Source organism: Mirounga leonina, unplaced genomic scaffold, assembly GCF_011800145.1.
Source record: "Mirounga leonina isolate KUSES-001 unplaced genomic scaffold, KU_Mleo_1.0 Mir_165, whole genome shotgun sequence".
NCBI lineage: Eukaryota > Metazoa > Chordata > Mammalia > Carnivora > Phocidae > Mirounga > Mirounga leonina.
Window position 1 is genome coordinate 66,196,853 of NW_023270415.1, and position 23,146 is coordinate 66,219,998.

General features: G+C 38.7%; 1 protein-coding gene across 3 annotated transcripts in view; it reads left to right on the forward strand.

Moving 5' to 3' along the window:
- FAM91A1 (family with sequence similarity 91 member A1) overlaps window positions 1-21,745 on the forward strand; it is a 43,321-nt gene extending 21,576 nt beyond the window's left edge. For all 3 annotated transcript variants that reach the window (XM_035011878.1, XM_035011879.1, XM_035011877.1), the window contains 10 exons: window positions 92-224; window positions 4,676-4,824; window positions 6,591-6,725; window positions 6,872-6,985; window positions 10,898-10,970; window positions 12,603-12,752; window positions 14,706-14,810; window positions 15,327-15,450; window positions 16,750-16,819; window positions 18,813-21,745. In XM_035011878.1, the coding sequence (XP_034867769.1) occupies window positions 92-224; window positions 4,676-4,824; window positions 6,591-6,725; window positions 6,872-6,985; window positions 10,898-10,970; window positions 12,603-12,752; window positions 14,706-14,810; window positions 15,327-15,450; window positions 16,750-16,819; window positions 18,813-18,998 (1,239 nt within the window). In that variant the 3' untranslated portion in view covers window positions 18,999-21,745. The remainder of the gene's footprint in view (window positions 1-91; window positions 225-4,675; window positions 4,825-6,590; window positions 6,726-6,871; window positions 6,986-10,897; window positions 10,971-12,602; window positions 12,753-14,705; window positions 14,811-15,326; window positions 15,451-16,749; window positions 16,820-18,812) is intronic.
- The last annotated feature ends 1,401 nt before the right edge of the window (window positions 21,746-23,146 follow it).

The following is a 23,146-nucleotide window of genomic DNA, read 5'->3' on the forward strand; positions in this document are numbered from 1 at the left end:
TAATGTCTTAATGTCTGTACTATATGGCTATTATATATTAGGATGAATGGTTTGAGACTGGTATTGCAAAATTTATTTTCTCTTGGTTTAGGTTCAGAGCACTGGTGAAGGAGAAGCACAGAGATATTTTGATCATGCACTTACTCTGAGAAACACAATATTGTTTCTGCGTCATAATAAAGATCTAGTTGCGCAGACTGCACAGCCAGACCAACCCAATTATGGTATGATAAATGTACTTGATTTTAAAAACATGACTCTATGGAACTTCTTTCTAAGAAATTAAACAGGTCATGCTCGCTTATTTAATCATCGCTTAATGCATTTTGTGTAGATGGTATGTTGAATTTGCAACTAGAGGCTTGTTTTGTGACTTTCTTTGCTCGTCAACTCTTTTTTTTTTTTTAAGATTTTATTTATTTATTTGACAGAGAGAGAACACGAGAGAGGGAACACAAGCAGGGGGAGTGGGAGAGGGGAGAAGCAGGCTTCCCACTGAGCAGGGAGCCCGATGCAGGGCTGGATCCCAGGACCCTGAGATCATGACCTGAGCCAAAGGCAGACGCTTAACGACTGAGCCACCCAGGCACCCGATTGTCAACTCTTTCTTGTTTTACTTTTTCTCCTTTCTTAGGTGTCATTGACATTTGTAGTATCTTAATCTGCTAAGTAACTACAAAAATCGTTGGAGTGTTAACTTGTTTAAGTGGCTGGATGGCATTTAGAACAGGCCTCAGTTTGAGGGGTGAACAAAGCCAAAATTTAGTTGATTTAGGAAGCATAACACTTCCTGAATGAAACATTACATTGTATAAAAAGAATAAGCAGGAGCTTCTGATTGAAATGCTGTTGTAATATTTACTGAAGTATTTTACTTTAAAAAAAAAAAAAGAGAGAACAGAGAAACTTTTTAGAGAGTAAAAGAAAGAAGACAGTGGCAGTTTTAATCTCTGATGAACCCTAATGTGGCTCTTGCCCTGGTGTGCACTCTTGGGTGTGGGATAGATTGGGGGGGTTCCCAAACTCTAGCTCAACGGACGGTAGGTCCTGAGTAGGGCAGTGCCACTCAGGAATGCATGTTTTTAAAAAGATGACATGGTTTGGGCACCAGGGAAGAGCATTTGGCTCCAGTCCTCGCTCATTCACAAGAGCTGCATCTTGCAACTCCGTGAATTCTTAGCACCACGAGAACATTGAATTTCACTCATTCTTTCATTTACTTAAAAGTTGTTTTTCTGGCCAAGAACCATTGGTTTCTGAGTCATATCCATTTTCATTCTAATTCTTTCACCAGCATCTGGCTTTCTTTTCAGCCCAATTTAAACATTTAAGGATGGAATCAGTTGTCACTTCACAAAAGTGGTCGCAAAGGTGAGGTCAACTGGGTAGTTGAGCTGAGTGAAGCTGGACACACTCAGTTCCTCGTGACTGGCTTCTTCAGCCCTAGCATGTCAGGGTCAGAGTTCTACTTTAGCAGAATTAGGACTGATTCCATGCTGGGGCTCCTTCTGAGATTATTCATAAGTAGTTATAACTGAGAATGTTAAGTCATTAAGTGCCAAGAGGCCAAACCACTTATTCATAAGCATTCGTTAATAGTAACCATTTGTTGGCTACCAAGTAGATCATGTGACCTTACGAGCAACACAATCTTGAAGATGTCTTTGTATGTAAAAATCCTGAAATTACTGGGACTTTTTAGTGATTTAGGGAGATAATGGGTTAGAATATTTGAAATCCTGTTAGAGACATCTTGAAATACACCATTCTTTCCTGCCCATTGTGGCGTCCAAGAATGTTAGTGCTAGTGACCAGGCAAGTGTAACTCATTTTATACATAAAGAAATCGAAGTTTGTATTGGTCAAGTCTCCTGCCTATTTAGTCATAATGGCCTATATGATTAGTCAGTGGAAGAGATGGGACTTAAATCTATGTTTCTTGAAAAAAAAAAATTTTTTTTTTTTTGCTCTATCCCTTTTATTATCTTCTCTTGAACATTAAACTTTTTATTGATTCGTTCATAAACAATCTATTGCTTAGTAGTCTGGACTAAACTTTGTTTTTCACCATGAATAGTCTAGGTACCAAAAAGTTAAAGTTGAACGAAAAACCTCAGCCGTATCTATATGAAAGTAGTTAAGTATTATTCTAACTTTTGAGGTTGGTTTGATAGTTGACTGTTTTTGGTACCAGTTAGATCTTTCATTTCTCACTAAGATTTTTTTATCTGACATTTTTTCACTCATGGTTGTGATTTCTCAGTTTTATTAAATTTGTTCTTGATTTGTTGTATGTAATCAAGCATAAATTTCTCGTTTTTTTTTTTTAAGATTTTATTTATTTATTTGAGAGAGAGATTGTGCACGAGCAGGGGGAGGGGCAGAGGGAGAAGCAGACTCCCTGCAGAGCAGGGAGCCTGACACGGGGTTCAGTCCCAGGACCGTGGGATCATGACCTGAGCTGAAGGTAGACGCTTAACCGACTGAGCCACCCAGGCACCCTTTCTCTAGTCTTTATAGAGTTTTTCCCCTTCTCTCCTTTTCCTAAGCCACCTGCTCAAGTCTCATTTTACTTCAGAATGAACCTCACATCTGGCTCCAGCCAGACCTGTCTTACAGCCGCTTCTCATTCTCCTGCCCCCACCTTGTTTGTCGGCTGTATGTAACAGATGCTCTTCCTGACGTCTGTATGACTCTCTCCTCCATTATCAACATTTTATTTGGAAATATTTTAAGATTTATTTATTTATTTATTAGAGAGAGCATGAGAGGGGCGAAGGGCAGAGGGAGAAGCAGACTCCCCGCCGAGCAAGGAGCCCGATGTGGGACTCGATCCCGGGACTCCAGGATCATGACCTGAGCCGAAGGCAGTCACTTAACCAACTGAGCCACCCAGGCGCCCTATTTGGAAATATTTTAAATTTACAAAAAAATTTTAGGAATTCAAGAATAGCATAATTACTTTTAACTCAGAATTTGGGAGTAAGTTGCGTATCATGGTCTTTCTCCACAAAACTGTTCAGGGTACATTTCTTAAGAATAGAGCTATTCCCTGACATCAGTTTGTCTCAAATGAATAAATAAAATCTTAAAAAAATAGAAGATTTAATATTGAAAAAGTAGCCTGCCATTCGTATTCCAGTTTATTAGTTGATCTAGTAATGTCCTTAATAGCATTTTTTCCCCCTCAAGTGCAGGATCTAGTTTAAGATCTGATACTACATTAAATTGTCATGTCTCCTTTATCTCCTTTATTCTGGAACAAATCTGTAACCTTTTTTTGTCCCTTATGACATTCTTATTTTTTAAGAATATAGTCCCTTTTTGTTGGTTTTACCAGAAAGTTTCTCACATTGGGTATGTGTGATGTTTTGTTGTGAGTCCAGAGTATTACTTAAGTAATGTCATGTTTTTCTAAGGGTATGACATTCGGAGGCATGTGATTTCCGTCTGTCCCCCATTGTTAGTTTTGATCACCCAGGTAATGTGTTTTTGATTTTTCTACTATATAGTTAAATATTCTCCCCACCCACAGTGACTAAGTAATCTGTGGGCAGATACTTCCAGACCATGCACGTATCCTATTCCTCATCAATCTCTCCCCCCAGATGGACCATCCAGTGGTGGTCCTGCCTGAACCATTCTTTACTGTGATGGTTGTAAATTGATCATTTTTTCCAACTCCAGTTCTTCCAGTAACAGTTGGGACTAGGCATTGTTTTATATTTTCAGTATAAATTGATGAATTCCTGTTTTTTTCAGTGGCTTATAATTAATCACTGCTCTCCCTTTATTATTTGTGTGCTATACTTGTGTCCGATTTTGCCAGTAGGATTCCCTTCAAGCTGTCTCCAGTTTCCTTGTGCCATGCCTCCATCTTTTAAAAAAATCCTTACTTTTGGAGCAGTTCTTTACTTTCAGGCAAAACAGTCTTCTCTCGTACTTCTGCCTCAGTCTTGGAATCAGCCTTTTCTCCTAGGACCCTGGTTTCTTTTACTAGAATATGGTATTAAAGACCAAAGTCCTGGGGCTAGTTGTGGTCAGTGCTTCTGGGCCCTTCCAGCAGACCATATGTTTTTTTTGATTCATTCTTGCTTGAGGGGGAGATGGGCTAACTTGGTCTCCTGATGTTTCAGCCTTACCTATCTTTTTTAGAGAACAAATAGGACTGGTATTTTCGGAAAGGGTTAAGAACGGGAACACTGAAAATCTGGTACATGCTGAGGGAGTTCCTGCTTTATGGACCCGCAGACTTGGGCATAATTGTTAATGAGGAACGTTCCTATACCAGATTCTGAACTTGGCCATGAAGCTCTTTGCAGAAATCGGGGGAGGCCAGGACACAGCTTTTTTGTGGCATGTAAGTCTTCATAATATGCCACTGCCCAGGAGCGGCTGGGGATAGAGAGGAAGTAAGGCAGAGCAAACACATATTTCTAATGTAAAAGGAACACCAGTAGACCATTATCTTCCTAGGTCAGGGAATAAAGACGGTTAGCTTTAATCTTCAAGTGTCTTCGTGGTTTCCGAGGGAATTTGGCACTTTATTAATAGAGATACTCTGCCTATTGAAACAATATTTAAACACCAAGGCAGTTACCAGTATTTTATCTTAGACATTGCTGTTCCACCTTGTCGGTCTTCCAGCCTACCTATATGCTTGCTCATAATTCAGGTTTTCCTCTCGATCTGTTGCGCTGTGAGAGCCTTCTTGGTTTGGACCCTGCAACTTGCAGCCGAGTTCTAAACAAAAATTACACACTGCTCGTGTCCATGGCTCCTCTCACCAATGAAATCCGGCCCGTGAGCAGCTGCACCCCTCAGGTAAGGAGCCACTTGGAGCATTGCAAGTGTGACTTGCAGGTCACACTTCCTTGTGGTGACCTGAAGAAGAGGTTTACCAGGTTGATGGTGTTATTTCTCAATTTGCGGATGCCAAATATTAAAATCAGTAACTCAGAAAGTAGTTTTGTATTTTATGCTGTTGTAAGCTGTTCAGCTTGTGATATAGAATTGGTATGTTTTACTCATGTAAACTCATTGGTATGTTTTACTCATGGCACATTGAAGTTTTCTTGATGAATGCAGTATTTTATTTTACTTAAAGATTTTATTTGAGAGAGAACGTGAGTATTAGTGGGGAGAGGGGTAGAAGGAGAGAGAGATTCTCCAGCAGACTCTGCATTGAGCATGGAGCCTAACGCAGGGCTCAGTCTCAGGATCCTGAGATCATGACTTGAGCTGAAACCAAGAGTCAGACGCTAAATCTACTGAGCTACCCAGGTGCCACATTGATGACTGCAGTATTGTATTTTGTTTTTTTTATTTTTTTAAAGATTTTATTTATTTATTTGACACAGAGAGAGAGACAGCTAGAGAGGGAACACAAGCAGGGGAAGTGGGAGAGGGAGAAGCAGGCTCCTGGCTGAGCAGGGAGCCCGATGCGGGGCTCGATCCCAGGACCCTGGGATCATGACCTGAGTCGAAGGACTGCAGTATTTTAAAGAGAATGTTTTAGATGCTCTAGGAAGGAAGCCTGGATTGCCTTCAGGGATAAAGTCAATTTAATTAGGAAAAATAAAATGTCTTAGAAATGGGTTTATGTTCGCTAAATAAGCCGGAAAGGAAAGATTGTGCTTGAAAACTAGAACTGTAGGTATCTCAGAATTGACTTATGAACATTACTGCTCGTCTTTTTAAAAATAAATTCGGTTGTGTATTTGTATACTTAGCAAGGACATTGTGGCCTATACCATTTTCAGAGAGTGGGGATCATGTTGCTGTTCTTCAGTGTTACATCCTGCCTGGTCTCCTAGATGTGTGAGGTTAATGGCGTAGAAGAAAGGAAGGGATCCTTGTACAAGGTTGATTTTAATGCTATGCTCCCACACCCCCAAATTTGTTCTCTGTTCAGTAGGTGTGGTTATAGGTTGGCATTTACCAACTTTTTAAAAAATAATTCTTCGTGTGCTCCCCCCGCAACCACATATACATACTTCCTCCCATTCTGTAACATGACTTCTAGGCATAGTAGGATTCCATGAACTGAATGAATGGTAAGATGGATGGAAGGTTCGATAGCCCCTTTTGTGAAAAATCTCATGTGATTAATGACAGTAACTAGCACTTTGAAATAGAGCTTATTATATATGACAGGTGCTGTTTTAAACCTTTTTGAACAAGCTTGTAAGCTTGTGTCTTTACAAGGTAGATATTTTATGGCCACATTACAGAAGAGCAAAGTGAGGCACAGAGAGGGTAAATGACCTTCTTTTTTAATTTTTTTAATTTTTATTTTTTGGTAAATGACCTTCTTAAGATGATATAGCTTAGGGGACAAAGCCAAGATTCAAACCTTGGTGTTCTACTCCAGAGTCCATTCTCCCAATTGCATAAGACATGCTTTCTCAGTTCTAGGATAAAATTGAAACTGTTTGAATGGAGCATTTGAAATTTATTTTCATAAGGATAATAGCAATGAACATTTATGTGAGGCAGTAGCTGTTTGTAAGACCATTCTTGGCCCCTTATGAGATTTGGCTGCTTTAGCTAAGTATTACAACTTTCTCTTCCCCGTTTTGTGATCACAGCATATTGGACCAGCTATCCCAGAAGTCAGTTCTGTCTGGTTTAAACTATACATTTACTACATCACTGGGCAAGGACCGCCATCTCTTTTACTGTCCAAAGGTACAAGACTTCGAAAACTGCCAGATATATTTCAGGTACGTTGTGTGAACCGTGTTTCTTTCTTTCTTTTTGAGGAGGGTAGAAATTGTTAAGCGGCATGATAGTGACCTTCTTAAATTTTTTTTTTCTTACATCTCTAAACGCCATTTTATTCATCTTTTATTCATTTTTTTCCCCCTAGGGTTATGATCGATTACTCATAACATCTTGGGGTCACGATCCTGGGGTAGTTCCTACGTCAAATGTGCTCACGATGTTGAATGACGCTTTGACACATTCGGCAGTTTTGATTCAGGTACCATTGCTTTATTTGAAACAACCAATTTTGGATTTTGATTTTGAAGATTATAGTTTGTCTAGCTTTCTGCCGAGTCGCAGTCAGATGTCAGTAATTTAAAATTTGTAAAGCTGAAATGCAAGGGATCAGCTGTGGGTTTTTGTCCTGGCCTTTGTCTGGCAGTGCGGGAATCGCAGAAACAACCTGGACTTTGGAGTTAGACCCAGCCTTGAATTCCAGCTTCCTCTTTTGCTGCCCACGTGGCTGTACTTACAAGAGCTCTGTTGAGCTAGAATTCACATAGCAGACAATCCACCAATTTACATCGTACCAACTCTGTGGTTTTTAGTGTGGGTGCAGGTATCCACAGCCCTCTCCGTGCTCATTTTAGAACATTTTCATCACCTCAGAAAAGAACTGAACGCTTAGTTCTCACTCCCCTATTCCCCAGCCCTAAACAACGCTGATCTACTTGGCTCTCTCTAGAATGCTGATTCTGGGCATTTCACATACATGGAGTTACATAATATGTGGTCTTTTGTCACTGACCTCTTTCACTTTGTAGAGTGTTTTCGAGGCTCATCACATTGTAGTGTGTATCAGTCCATCATGAATCAGTACTGCATTCCTTTTTATGGCCAAATAAGAGTCCCTTGTGTGATTAGACCACATTTTGTATTTCCATCCATTGCTGATGGACATTTGGGTTTCCACCTTTTGGCCATTATGAATAATAGTAACCACTGTAATATATAAATGGTCATTTATAGGTTTTTGTGTGGCCGTGCTATCATTTCTTGTCAGTATGTGGCTAGGGGTGGAAATGCTGGATCATATGGTAATTCTATGTGCAACTGTTTAAGGAACTTCCAGACTGTTTTCCAGAGTGGCTACACCATTTTACATTCCCACCAGCGCTTGGTATTACCTGACTTGTTTTATCATAACCCTCCTAGGATGTGAAGCGGTATCTCACTGTGGTTTTGATATGTATTTTCCTGATGCCTAATGATGGTGAGCCTCTTTTCATGTGCTAATGAGCTGTGTGACATTTTGAAGATACTTCTCTTATACTTAGTTTCCCACCTGTAAAACGGAGATGGCAATATTTACTGTATAGCAACAAAAAGTAATAGTAGCAGCTAATGATGAGATAAGCAGTTTATCGTCTTAGGATTATTGAATGAAATAAGACTGTGTGAAGTGTGCAGCGTGCATTCTGCTTCGTTAGTAGGTTCTCCATAAAGATTTCATTAATTTATTCAACTAACAATCATATGTGCCATATTCTGTGCTAATTAATGTGGATATACAAATAAGACACAGTCTCTGAGTTTAAGGGATTTAAGTCTGGTGGGAAATGTTGCGTAAGCAGTTAGTTTCAGTTTTTTGCAGAGTGAATAGGATTATATATGGTGCAACCATTAGAGAATAGTACCCAGTTCAGCCTTGAGGCAAGGAGAAAGGCTTGGGGGACACTCATCAGAGACAGTGAGACTCAGGCTAAGTATAGAAGGATGATACAGAAGAGAGCCAGGCCAGGCGGAAGGGTTAGCAGGAATAAATCTCTGGGCAGAGATTTTTTTTTCTTTTTCTCCACTGCTACTTGCTCAGTACCTAGAACAGCGCCCGGCTCAGAGTAGTTTCTCATGAGGGTTGTTGTAGGCAGGCCCTGGAGTGTAATGTACCTTGACAGTTGTGCTACAGGGCTTAGACTGTACCCTGTAGATTGAGAGCAGCCAGTAGAGGGTGCTGAGCGGGGGATTTCTGTGGTCAGTGTGTTTTGGGAAGATCGCTACCCAAGTGTGCTACCCCAACCAGTAGGGTAATAAGAAACCTGAAGCAAGAGGTCCAGTTAGGATTTAGTATAGGAGTCCTGGCAAGAGGTGAGGACAGCCTAGATCAGGGAAGTAGTAATAAGAATTGAAAGGAAAAAATGGATTCAAGAGTTATTACAAATTAAAGTTGGTAGACTTGATCAGATGTCTGAGAAGGATATGAGAAGAGGAAGAGAATGATTCCTGGGGTATTGGCTTGTGAAGGTGGACGAATGGTGATATCACTACTTGAGAGAATAGAGGAGGAAGAGCCAGTCGATGGGGGTCAGATGATGTGTTGTGTTTGGTGCATGTTGAGTATAAGGTGCCTGTGGGACATTTGGATGGTGGAGCTATCTAATCGGTAATTGCAAATATTTTGAAATCCAGACAAGAGTCGAATGGGAGACACTGACTTGAGTGTCCGCATCAGCACGTGGAGGCACTTGAAACCATGGTTAGCCTACACGTTAGCCAGGAGGGAGGAACATGGAGCAGGGGTTCGTGGTGGGAGATGACGTAACGGAATGGGTTAGGTGTGGGCTTGAGTCCAGTCTGTCTGCCTAAATCCACATCTTGATTCTACCACTTAGTAGGGGTCTTGGGTGAGTTCAGTTATCTTGAATTCCTTCGCCTGCAAACTGGAAGTAATAACAGGTCCTGTCTTTATAAGGTTGTTGAACTTTATGACCGAATCGCATAATCTGCATGAAATGGGTAGAGTCCTGCCGTTAGCACACAGGAAGGTGTCCTGAGATGTTCGCTGTGCCCTGGCAGTGGTAGGAGAAGCAGACAGAGGAGTTTCAGTGTTGGTTACAGTGTTTTGTTTTTGCTCAACAAGAATGCCTCCTTTAGTAAGTGGTATGGAAGAAATTCACCATGCTGGAACTTATAACAAAATTAAGAGTTTGATTAAAGCCATGCTCTCATCATAACAGTCTTGATTAGGGTTTAAATCATAACTGTACCAATGAAGTAGAAGGGAGCTTTCCGAAGAAATATGTTCAAGTTGTTATATGAACTATCTTAATGAGTGCGATTATTCTCTGAAATGATTTTTTTCTTTTATATCAGAGTACTCTGAATTTCAGTAATGTATAGGTTTTTTTGAAAGGGAAAAATGTAGAGATCCCCAGTGTTAACTTAAATTTTCTATTAGAACAACTCTAAATGCACATGAACATTAAGTTCTTCATGCTTATTATTCTTACACCAAAACAAATTTAGGGATTTAAATACAAAAATACACTTTAAAACTAACAGAATTCAAATGAACATTAATTGAATGCAATGGCTAAAACTAAATTATTATGTGTAGCATGGGAGTGGAGTGGTTAGATTTTTCTTAATTTTTGAATTGATAGAACCTTCACATGATTCAGAAATAAAACACTATTAAAAGATGCACAAAGTATCACTGCACTTCTAGCACTATCTGCCCCATTCTCCTCATTTCTCCTCTAAATCAGATACATTTATTAGTTTCTACTCTAGCCGTCTAGAATTTCTTATGCATGCGCGAGCCAGCGCACAGTGCCATCCCCATGCTTTTTTCACTTAGCAAGTGGAGACCTTTCTATTTCAGTTCGTAGGGAGCTTCCTCTTTTTTCTCTTTTTTTCTGCAGCTGCCTTGAGAATACATCCATTAATTTATTTAACCCTTATTGAGGGGCTTATATAATTATATAATTTTGAATATGTGTCACGGACTGCAGGTTTTTGAGTTTTGCATTCCGAGTTCATGGTGCACCAGGTGATTGATGATGGGATTCTTTTACCACCGTCCTCTCTCAGAACTACAGCTAACCCTTGCGCGAGTGTGCTTGATTTCAGTCTTCGTTTGTCTCATACCTCATGTACCTGTTAAATTTAGGCCTCTTTGTTTTTCATTAGCCGTATGCTCCATTGGAGATACGTGGCCTTGTAAGTTAGTATGCACTTAAGATGGTCTTCGCTTGCTGGAGAGAAAAAAAACTGTTGAGAACTTTTTAATGGAATATTAATGTAGGATCTACCGTCACATGGCGTAGTCTCATTTATTGTTTGATTATCTGTTTGTTCATGGAAATACAGGTTTCTTGTATACCTTTCAACTGTGTTTCTTCATGTTTAGGGACACGGTTTGCATGGGATAGGAGAAACTGTCCACATACCATTTCCATTTGATGAAACAGAACTACAAGGAGGTATCTTACTTTTGAATTATATCTGTTTGACCTCTTTATCATTAATCTTTGTCAATAGTTTGGTAGAAAACATAGTAGGAAGTGAATTCTTAAAATTTTTCAGTTCTAGGGTCTTAACATGCTGCTTTTAAAGAGTATTAGCAAAGATGGGGGTGCCTGGGTGGCTCAGATGGTTAAGTGTCTGCCTTCGGCTCAGGTCATGAACCCAGGGTCCTGGGATCGAGTCCTGCATCTGGCTTCTTGGGAGCCTGCTTCTCTCTCTCTCTCTGTCTCTCATGAATAAATAAATAAAATCTTAAAAAAAAAAAGTTACCTGATTAAAACTGATGTATATTCATATAGCACTTGTATTTCCCACTTCATGTAAAACTGCTGTTCTATAATCTTACGTTTCTGGTTCTTAAAGAAGAGCCACTTTATTTATTTATTTATTTATTTATCTATCTATCTATCTATCTATCTATCTATCTATCTATTTATTTATTTATTTAACAGAGAGAGACACAGCGAAAGAGGGAACACAAGTAGGGGGAGAGGGAGAGGGAGAAGCAGACTCCCAGCTGAGCAGGGAGCCCAATGTGGGGCTCGATCCCAGGACCCTGGGATCATGACCTGAGCCGAAGGCAGACGCTTAATGACTGAGCCACCCAGGCGCCCCAAAGAAGAGCCACATTGCTTGAATATTTAGAGAGCCGTGAATGGTTCAAGTAATCTAACTTAGGTTGATTTATGTAAGAACTTAATGTTTTTCCAAAATGATAGTCACCACTCTCCCTGACTCCCTCCAAAGTAGGGAAAAAGGAAGGTTTTTAAAATACTTTTTTCCTCTTCACATAGCTAGACTGCAGAAGCCTTGCATTTGAAATTCAGTTCTCTCTTTTGCCTGTTGTGAATAAACGTGCATGAAATTTGGAGATGAATTTTCTCTTCCAAAAAACAGCCTCTTTTTCAGAAATAAGTACTTCTCTGCAATTAAACTTTGCTATTTAATCTTTTGACACTTTATAGATTCTGTGGGAAAAATATTTGTTCACCTAAAGATACAGGCTAGGGACAGTAGGATCTTAAAATTTATAAAATCTCCAAAACTGATTAATAGATCTCTTGCCTTGGGAGATTATTGTGTGAATTATGAAAGAAAGGAATCTTCGTTTTTGAGTATAATGCATTTTTCTGTTTATAAGTTCACCTATTTATGAGGACTTGCACTAAAATTCAAATAATTTACTAAGGATATAATTTGAAGTGCATTTTTAGCTTTAGTTTCAATAAGAATAATCTTACTTTTAAAAATTTCTCAAAAATATGGTGTGTATTTAATACATTTCCTAGCAGAAGCCCAACAAGTAAGCATTTGAGGCAGAATAGAACCACAAAGAGAAGCCTAGAGAATTTGCCCCCGACTGGTCCTATTTGCTTGCTTAGCAGTTAATTTGTTTTGATACAATAAATGCCTCCTGAAGGCTGTAAATAATACGGGTACACCATCCTTTCACATTCACAGGTAGTTCTTTGTGATAGATGAAAGTATAAAAGTAGTTCTAAGAATTGTTTAATAAAAGTATGTTTACATTTTTGATGTTGTGTTATAATAATGTGTTATAATAATGTGATGTCAATCTTTGTCCTTAGAGTTTACTCGTGTCAATATGGGTGTTCATAAAGCATTGCAAATATTAAGGAACAAAGTGGACTTGCAGCATTTTTGTGGATATGTCACCATGTTGAATGCTTCTAGCCAACTTGCAAGCAGAAAACTCAGTGACGCTTCTGATGAGCGAGGTCAGCCAACAGTCGGGTTCTTTGAATTAAGATCATTGTATGGGGTATATCGCAGTCTTAACACTTAAGAAGCAGGGAGACTTTTGTGGGGATGTTGAATTATTTAATACTTGATATTTTTCACTAGGGTGAGAAAATATTCTGTGACATCATTTGGACAAGTATCAGTTGTTCGGATGGAGAAAATATTAGGTGCCCAGCTAAATGGGTGCTGGCCTGGGGTTGGAGTACAGAATGGCTGTGGGTTGTTATTAGCCCTTTACTGCCATCTCCATTTCTGTGGGCTTTCGGTTAAGTTCTTTGTGGAGTGATGGCTTCAGAACCTCAGTCTCTGTCTCAAAATGTTCCTGAAGTAGAACGAAGTTTTTCCGGTTGAACCTTTCTCTGTAGAAGGTACCACTGTCTCAGGAACCCCGGCCTAGAATCTTATCTTTGTCTCTTCCTTCTTGTGCCACGCTGTCCATTTAGTTTCCGCGTTCTGTGGATTAGTCCTTAGAAATGTCTCTCATATCCTGTCTTCCCTTCTCTCCTTTTTAAATTCACCGTGACTGTCATGCTAGTCTGTGTCCCTTTCTTGCTCATTACCCTTCCTGGCCTCATTCTTCTTTCTGTCTCCAGCACGGCCTACATGTTGACAACAGCTGATTTTCCTTTCTCTTTTTAATTAAACAATGTATTTTCACATCACCTTCTCCTGCTTACTGATTGTTTCTGCTTTGGCAGAATTTTGGCTTGTAGGCGGCTTTGGTGGCCGAGGTGCCAGCTCTGGTCCATGACTCTAGGAAACCTTTCAGTTCAGACATTTGTCGTTGGTTGACGCTGATTCCCTGAGCCTCTTAGCGTGAAATCCTGAGTAAATATGATTGATTGCTCACCATCCAGTGCATTGGATTGGCTCCCTTTGAGTTAAATATCCAGCCCTAGTTCTTTACCTTTGGCCAGAGGATCTGAGTAAATTTTAACAGTTGGGTGCCACGTATCACAGGGCATTTTCCAAACAGGGGGTATGGGTTAGGCAGTCATTTCAAAACATGTTTTCTGTCTTTTGTCCCACAAACATTTATGGAGTACCCACTTAGATGCTGAAAGGATTGAAATTACTAAGACCTAAGGAATAAAAAAAACCCTAGCAAGGGAGACAAGCCAGTGAATCAGCTTGCTGTGTAGTGTTAAAAGTCTGTGATAGAGCTTGGCATCAGCTTAATGCGCTACCATAGGACAGAGAAGGTGTATCTCAGCCCAACTGAGCTATCAGAGAAGGCTTCGTAGAGAAGGTAAAGTTTGAACTCAATTTTGAAAAGTGAGGATTTGGGTATATAAAAGACGTTTGTTTATTTGGAGGGTAGCAGCCTTTCAGGCAGAGAGAATCAGGCAATAGAGCAGCTCATCTTGGCCAAAAGAAAGAATTTGTTGGAAAATAGTAGAAAATGAGAGTAGAGAAATAAGTAAGGTCAGGAGATCTTGGAGGATCTTATGTGCTGGAAGATAGGAAGAGTCCAAGAATTTTGAAGAGGAATGACATAATCTGACTGCATGTTTCCATGGGGATGGAAGCAACTTCAGTAATGATCTAAGTGAAAGTCTGAACTTGAGTTCTGCCTTTTGAGTCATTTCCTTGGGCCAGGGTTTCACCACTTTGGCACTATTTACATTCTGAGCTGGATAATTCCTTGTTGTGGGGGCCTGTCCCGTGCAGTATAACATGTTTAGCATCCCTAGATATCAGTAGCATCCCTATCCCCATTCATGACCTTTGCATCAGTCTCCAAACATTGTCAGAGGTCTCTTGGGGGACAGGATTGCCCCCTAGTTGGGAACAGTTGCTTTAGGCTGAAGACCCTTCATTCTCCATTGTCATTCTTGTTGCTGGAAGTCTTCTCTTCCGTTAGGGCTGATGGACGACTTGTGCCAACTATGAGAATCCTAATACTGTGTATGTCCTCTCATTGCAAGGAGAACCTGATTTGGCTTCTGGCTCAGACGTAAATGGGAGTACAGAGTCTTTTGAAATGGTCATTGAGGAAGCAGCTATAGACTCGGCAGCAAAACAAAACTCTGGTAAGGCTTTAAGAATTATTTGCAGTTTTAGACTAGTCTCTGAGATTTAATAACTCTTCTGTTAAATCATTTGGATGTCATTTGTCTGTTCTGATTATCTATAACGGACTTTTTAATAAGTATTTACTAGGAAACATGTTTATATATTTAGAATAACAATGAAAGTGTTACAAAAATATGACCTGAGAACAATGACTTCAGTTTCAATTTTCCTGTGTTAAATTCTTTCATCTTGTCGATGTCTTGCAGTGTCTTTTTTTTTTTGTAAAAGGCCATTTTGAGCATCTGGTGAAAGCTATGTACCTTCTCCCCAGAAGCATGTACATACTCAATAAAGATTCTTTCCTGTTGCAGAGATTCTCTGACCCCCTCTGAATCCTCTCCCCTGCTAAGCCCATTGGTGGACCACAGGGGTGGGAGGAATCTGAAAATTTCTGGACGTCCGTTAAGAAACCCTGGTCAGTCATAATATATGTAAACACATACGTGATTAATTAACTATATATCGTATTGTAGTTGCCACAACAGAAGCGGATTGGGTTCCTCTCGAGCTGTACTTTGGAATTCCATTGTTTAGTTCTGAATTAAATCGGAAAGTTTGTAGAAAAATTGCTACACATGGCCTTTGCAGAAAAGAGAGGTAAGGGTTTATGTTCATTGTCATCTTTCCATCTGTGAGACCTTTAGGCTGTCAGTTGCCACATCTTATTTTCTTTTATTTCACACATGAGCATAGTAATTGCCTTGTGTTTATTCGTTGATTGAATAAAGATTGCTAGTTTAAGGGTTTACTATATTTTTCAGAATTAAACTTCAGCATCTCAAAAATTTGACACATGCAAACATTGGGGGCACATATTTTGGTTAATTTTAATTATGTTAACTTAGTTACCAAGATTTGGTAAGAGTGTGATAAAATTAGTGTGCTTATACGAGGTTATGCCTAGTGTTTGTAATGTGTACGTGTTTGTAGAACATTTCCCTTGTGCCCTTCTGTCCCTCTGAGCAAACACACACTCAAGTTATGTCATGTAAATAGCGATTATCTCTTTTGTTGGAATTATAGCTGAATTTCTAAATTTTCTTCAGTTTCCACATTTTCTAAAATGAGCAGATATTACTTATCAGAGGTGACATGGAAGTTTTATCTCGCATGCCGACTCTGAGCCATTGGGAGCCATTGCTAAGAGGCAGTGTTGTAAAAGTTTTGTGACTGTTGAGCAGAGAGGAATGTCCCTGAATCTGATTGTCGTGGCAGGGCTGCTGGGAGAGCTGATGTCCACAGGTCTCCTTGACTTCTTCATTTAAGAAAACAGAGTTGGATAATAAGCAATTCATTCAGTTGGCTTAATATACTTTATCAGAAGATTAAAAGTACTCAGTTGACACATAATTTCAGTAATTCTCTGTAAGTCACCTACATGAGTAAAAAAAGTAGGAATACTATACAGCTTTAAAGATTGCCACCATAATTGTTACAGTTTCCATATTTGAAAAATATTTGATTTCAGTGGGTTGATGTATAGTAAATCTGTCAGACTTTTTATCAGCATGTATTTTAAAATTAATTTGGGTATTTGAAGTTTGTATCATAATTGTCATTCCTCCTTGAGTTTTCATTTTAAAAGTTCTCTTTCATTTAACATTTATATTTGCTAATAGTATAAGCTTTTTCTAACAGTAACTTCTCAGTTTTGGTTTTATACATGATTTTTTATTTCAAAATGGTCTTTTTAGGCACTATTAACTCCCAGTTTTAATAATATTAAAACTGGCAGAGATTTCATTGACGAGAACCATTGAAATTTTAAGAAAATTTTTATGTGATTAATCAGAATGTATTTACATATATAAATGCATTTAAGATGCTGAAATTAAACTCTTGTGAGATATTCGTTCTTGTCATATTTGTTTTAAACTTTTTACCCCTGTTTTCCAGCCTTCAGAACCTCTTACATTCCAGTAGAAAACTCTCTCTACAAGTCCTTAACTTTGTTCACTCATTCCAGGTAACAAAACAAAAAATCCAAATGGTGTTTGCATAGAGCTTTATAGGATTCAGAACACTTCCGTGTTTATCTTGGGCCTCTGCAGTAATGAAATAAGCATTAATTTTAATTGATAAATAAAGATGTTGAGATTTAGGAAGTTCATTTTCTTGCACATGATTTACTGGCCGGGTGAAGGGGGTCTAAAGCTGGAACTCTTTGTTCTGTGTCAGTGCTTTATTCAGTAGAAATGTGGTAAGCATCTACCATGGGCCACGTACCATGCTAGGTGCTGGTTCCTGGGTACGATACTGTTCCCTTAACTGCAGTGATTCTCGGTTGCTGACAGGGAGATCTTTGTAGCGCAAGCCAGTGCTTTAGACCTTTTGTCTTCCCCCGTCCCCCAGGGAAAGAAAGGATACTCTGTAGACTTGATTTGTAGATGAACTTTTTTTTTGGACTGGAGTATTTCTGTTCAGAATATCTGATCCAGTATTATAAAATCAGTAGTCTGGAGTTTTGTTTCATTTATTTTTTCAATAAATACTTGGGTCTGCTCTATGCCAGACCCTTTACTATGTGCCGGGGAAGAAGTGCTGTCCAAAACACTAGTGGAGCTTATAATGATGTTTGAGACAGTAAATAGCCAAGTAAACGTTGAATTATGTAAGTAATTAAAGATTTCAGTAAGCACTTTGAAGGAGCCAGACTCCTTGGAATCTGATGGAATCCAAAGGGAGACCTGATTTAAATGGACAGAGATGATATATAAACTGAAACTTCTAAGGGATGGAAAGGAGTATGCCATGCAGGGCTTAGTAGGAGCAAAGGTCCTGGGTTGGGAAAACACTCTGTGTACAAGGAAACGAAAGAAGGCTGGTATGGCGGAAGCCTCATGAAAGTTGGGGGGTTGGCGAGAGGTGAGGATGAAGAGTAGGGGAGGGCAGGGCCTTCTAGAGTATGGTAAACAATTTGTATTTTATGTTGGAGTGCAAAGAGAAATTATTAAAGACTTTTAAACAGGAATGACATTATTTCTGATCTACTGTTTTAAAAGATTAATTACCGTTCGGAGAGCAGATTAAAAAGGACAAGCATAGAAGCAAGACCAGTTCAGAGACCATGTGAGAGTTGTTGGTAGCTGAGCTCCCTTTTGAATTAAAAGTACCCCCAAATTTTGCATGTATCCATAATAAAAGTTTATTATCCGTATGTACTGTTATATCAATAAATTGTATATATTATAAAACATACACAAAAATAGAAATTTTGTTAAGGATGCAGTAATCAATACGGGATTTCTAAAATTTTTATAGTCCCATACCCCACTTTGGAGACCACTGGCCTCGACTATGGTGGTGGGCTATGGTGAATGAATAAAGTAATTTGGGATACATGTTGGAGGTAGATTGCTAGAACCTGGCGGTTAATTCAATGTGAGGAAAAGACTGAGGGTGAAAGGAAGGGAGGAGTCAAGCATGATTCTCCAGTTTCTGGACTAGCTCGGTGTGTAGAGTAGGGGGGACAGGGGAGGAGCTTGGAGAATGAAGGTTAGGGACGCGGTAGGTGTGGAGTGGATGGTGAAACACTCAAGAGCCGATGCCAGATAGGTGGGTGTGTGAGCTTGGAGTCCTGGGGAAAGGTCTGTGCTAAATATGAGAATCTGAGAGCCCAGGAAGCCCATGGAGTGTTCTGGTGCTTGATGCTGTGTGAGGGGTTTTTAGAGATTAGGTCTAAGAATGAACGTTTGTCTTCTCTTACAGTCTCATGGCCCATCATTTCTATTTATTTCTAAGCACTTGAAGTCTGACTCGTATTAGTCATTATCGCATGCGGTGATACCCCGCCACTGATTATCTCGGCGTCTGTGAGGTAGATCTTTGCGTCTTCCGCAGTGCCTTGCATTCCATAAACATTTCTTGGGTCGTCAAAGTCCGTATTTATAATGAGCTGTATGAAGTGGTTTGGTCAAGTGTTGGCTATAGGATTTTTCTCCTGTTCCTTGGTCTTTTAGGAAGGTGCTTCAACCCTGGATGTTCCCACGGAGGCCAGCTTCTCCAGCGTGCTCTCACAGCCCTCCTGCGCTGAGATGGGAGTTCCACTTCCTGCAAAGAACTTAATATTTAAAGATGGCGTCTTGTCAGAATGGAGGGGACGGTCACCTTCCTCGCTTCTTATTGCTAATCTCCATTTGCAATAATTTGGTTCCACCATTTGTTGCTCACACTTCTGCCTTTTTTCTTTCTTAACGTTAGCTTTATGGTGCCAGCCACTAAAAAGCATCGTGCTGCTGCAGTGCAATTCACGCTTCACCGACGTAAAAGGTTGGGGAACACGTTCGCGTTTTCTGAAGTTCTCCTCATTATTGCACCTCCTAACGCAACAAAGAGCTTTTTTAGCAGCCCGCACTGTATTTTTTACCTTGAGACAATCTGCATTTCTTTTATAAGACTGAGGATATATACTTTATAGGCTTTATGATGACTGTTATGTTTATAAGCAGTCACTATGAATATTGCAGTGGTAATTTTATATGTTAGTTTATCAAACATAAATCTTGTTTAATTTTATATTTTGTTACCTACTCTTTAGGGGATCACGGGAAGAGTCGGAACTCTTCCTCTGAAAAGGCTTCTTGGTACTTAAAGTAGCAAAACTATAAAACAATAAACATCCAGTTTCGAGAGATGATATGATGGGGCATTAAGAATTTCTGTGGATGTCTGTAAATTATGTATATGAGTTGAACATTGTCGACGGTATGTAAATCAGCATAGTTATGTACAACTTAACCTTGATTTATAAGGTCTTAACACCAACTATGACTATACATTGACATCTCCTGAGAAGCTTTGGAAAACATTCTATTTTTAAACCGACGTTTATATGTGGACTTCTGTTGTCATTCACTTTGGGCTTTACATTTTCAGAGTCTTTATGGGAAAGTAGAACTTATTTTCCACTCTTGTAATTGTGGCTGCTGTGTGTTTTCACCCAGACTGGCATTTTGTTTAGTAGCTTTACCAGTGAATTGTTATGAAATCGAATTTGATGTTTTGAAACCAAGGATTGTGATTTTAGGTTAGAATTACATATTAGGGGCATTAAGGCTATGTCTTCTGATCAAAAACACTTTGGTGATAAACCTACTTTGAAGACATTCTTAGGCAATCTGGATCTTAAATTTATGTGAATCGTTTTGGAGGAACTGATAAAGAAAAGTTGAGTAATTTCAAAATGTTTCTTGAGTCACTGATTCTTTTAGATCTCAAATGGTAATTAGAATAATTGGAATCACTTTCTAGATTTTCTAAGTTACCTTCCTTGGGAAGTTTGTGCAGTGTTACAAGTTTAGTGTAGCTCTTTTCATAGGATAATGGTTTGCTCATTTAAAACTGTAACCAAACTAACTGGTCAGACAACATATATCTAAAACACTTACAGCATTAGAAAATTTGGGAATGTTAGAACCTAAACATTTTTGCTGATAATTTTTGTTATTTATAGAACTGGTATTTGTGTATTTAACATAGTTCTGGAAATACATGCCTTTCCTAAAACTGTTAACAGAACCATGCATTCAGTACCATGGCCTACCTGTAGAATTGAGTATCTCAGAGCAGGTCACTGTGGTGCACAACTCAGTGCTGTGTTTTGGGGTAAGTGCAGTAACCTTTCCTTTTCTACTTTGTCTTATATGAGGTAGAAATCAAGTGTATGTTATAAATGTTTGTCTTATTATAAAAGGAAAAATACATACCAATATTAAAATAATTTCTTACGACTGTGAATCACCCATTTATTTTTCCAATAATTGATATTGTACATTCCTAGTGCTATTAGGTATGTATGTAACTTTTACAGTTTTTCAATAGAAAGTTGTAAGTATTTCACTTGATCAGGGCTCTTTAATCTCATTTTCATTTGCTTTGTTTATATCAACTGTAGTTGTTTTATTTATTCCTGTATTAACAATCTAAGCCTACTGTAATGACATGTACACTAATAAAGAATGGAATAATTAGTAGTTGTTGGCAGTGAACCCAGTTGGTAGTGAATTGAAAACTTAAAATATGGGAGTGATTTGCTGCTATATTTCCTTCGAGAGATAATGGAGGAAGAATTAGAACCTAATAGTGATCATGAATTTTAGGGAAAGTACTGGAAAAACAGGTGGAGAACTCTGGTTTCTCCCATGAATGAGGAAAGGTTCTGATTCCCAGTTGAAAACCTCTCGTACTTTTAAGGAGGGAGAATCTGCTTTTTCAAGCTGTTAGTAAAATGTGAAAGCTGCTTTTGTGCTTTGCTTTATGAATTTGGCTTTGTTTCATCCATATGTTAACTCATGGGAAGATGCATCTCCTAATCCTACAAGTGTTGATCCAGTTCAACAAAACGTTAAATTTTAAGTGTAGACTTCATTTGCCAAAGAAGACTTATGAAAGAATTTTAACGTAATTTCATTTGGCTTTGTGCTACCTCCCCTTTCTTTTCTCCCCTTAATGTGCTTAAACCATGGGAAACATTCATTAAAAACCAAGAGAAAAATACCAGAAAGGGCACAGAATTTGGTATGGTACAGTTTCACCTCTCAGGTGGGTCTAAAGAAATGCAACTTTAGGTCATTTAAAAACATATCTGATTTTCTCGATTCCTTTCATTCTTTCATTTTAAATATGTAATCAGATGATTTTGTATTCGTTATTGGGAATAGCAGTTTCTTTTACTTAATGTTGTCAGTCTTCTCTGCCATTCATGTTTCTATTTTATGTTCAGTGTTTCAAATACAGTTTGTATTTAAAGATTTTCAAGTACCAAAACTCTGTAACTGAGTACAGTGGATTGTTTTCTGGTATGATGTTAATATTCTGGAACAAAATGTATAAAGTGTTGTCAATTTGATTATTGACACATATAATATGTTTACAAATAAACTGTGGTGTTGATCAAATTACTGCGAAAATGTGTATATAATCTGTAAGTCCCTTTCTTAATATTAAATACAACCGTGCTTTCAGTGCTGTGGCTTTCCTATACTTTTCTTTAATGACCTTTTCATTTCAGATTTCTAGGAAAGTTGTAAAGATAGTCCAGAGATGTTTCCTATACCCTTCCCCAAGCTTCCCCTAATGTTACCACCTTATAAACTATGGCCTATCTGTCAAAACTCAGAAATTAACCTTAGGACAGTACTATTTACTATACTGTAGACTTTTTTTGGTATTTCTCTGTTTTCCACTAATGTCCTTCTGCTGTTCCAGAATCCAGTCCAGGACACCACATTGCATTTATTTAGTCATTGATGCCTCCTTTGTCTCTTCCAGTCTCTGACAGTTTCTTAGTCTGTCATGACCTCAACACTATGAAGAGTACTGGTTATTTTGTAGAATGTTCCTTAATAAATGGGTTTGTCTGATGTTTTCTTGCGATTAGATTTGAGGTTATGCTTTATCAGGAAGGATACACAGAGGTGATGTGCCCTTCTACACATCACAGGGTACATGATGTCAGTAGGCATTACTGGTGATATTCCTTCATTGGCTTAGTTGGTGTCTGCTAGGTATTTCTACTGTAAAGTATTTTCCCACTGAATTACTAGGTCTAGCCCATAGTCAAGGGGAGGAGGGTAGTATCTATATATATTATTTAGGATTTTTCTTAAAGTTTGTTCCTCTTTCCTATTTATTTGATCCTTTGTTTATATTAGTATGTGATCATGGCTATTTATTTTATACTTTAGGTTAAAGTCTAATAGTGTAAATGGTTTCAACTTAGGCTTTTGGGAACTCTTTGAGGTTGACTCCTAAATTCTTTTGATGTGCCTTCATTTTTTTTTTTTTAAGACCATATTTTTACTTTCTAGCAATGCCAAGTATTACCTGGATGCAGGACCTAGAATTAGCTGTTTCTCCAAGAAGCCCTGGTTGCTTTCATTGGAGACTGGTATGTAGATACCAAGATCTGGGTGTTGGGTGTGCTCAGTGCCTTTTCTGTGAAATGTGGTGCTCAGAGATACTAATAGGCATACTAACCAATATGTAGTACACATCTCTGTATTTCTAGGTTTATATATATGTATATTAAACATTCAGTATTACTCACTGAACCAGCACTGCAAGGTTCATTCTAGTTTCGCCTCTGTGTTCATTTGTAACTTCTTTCTCTGAGAGTGAGAACCCTGGCTTCTTTATCTACAATTTACTTGCTTATTTGTTGAACCTTAGAATACTAATAAAGTGGTTTCAGAATAGTTAAGTTGTACCCCTGTGAGAAAAATGGCCCAACTGGCGTACAGTGTTCAAGCACTTGTTTTGTCCTGAGCCTTACACTAGCTACTCCAAGCACCAT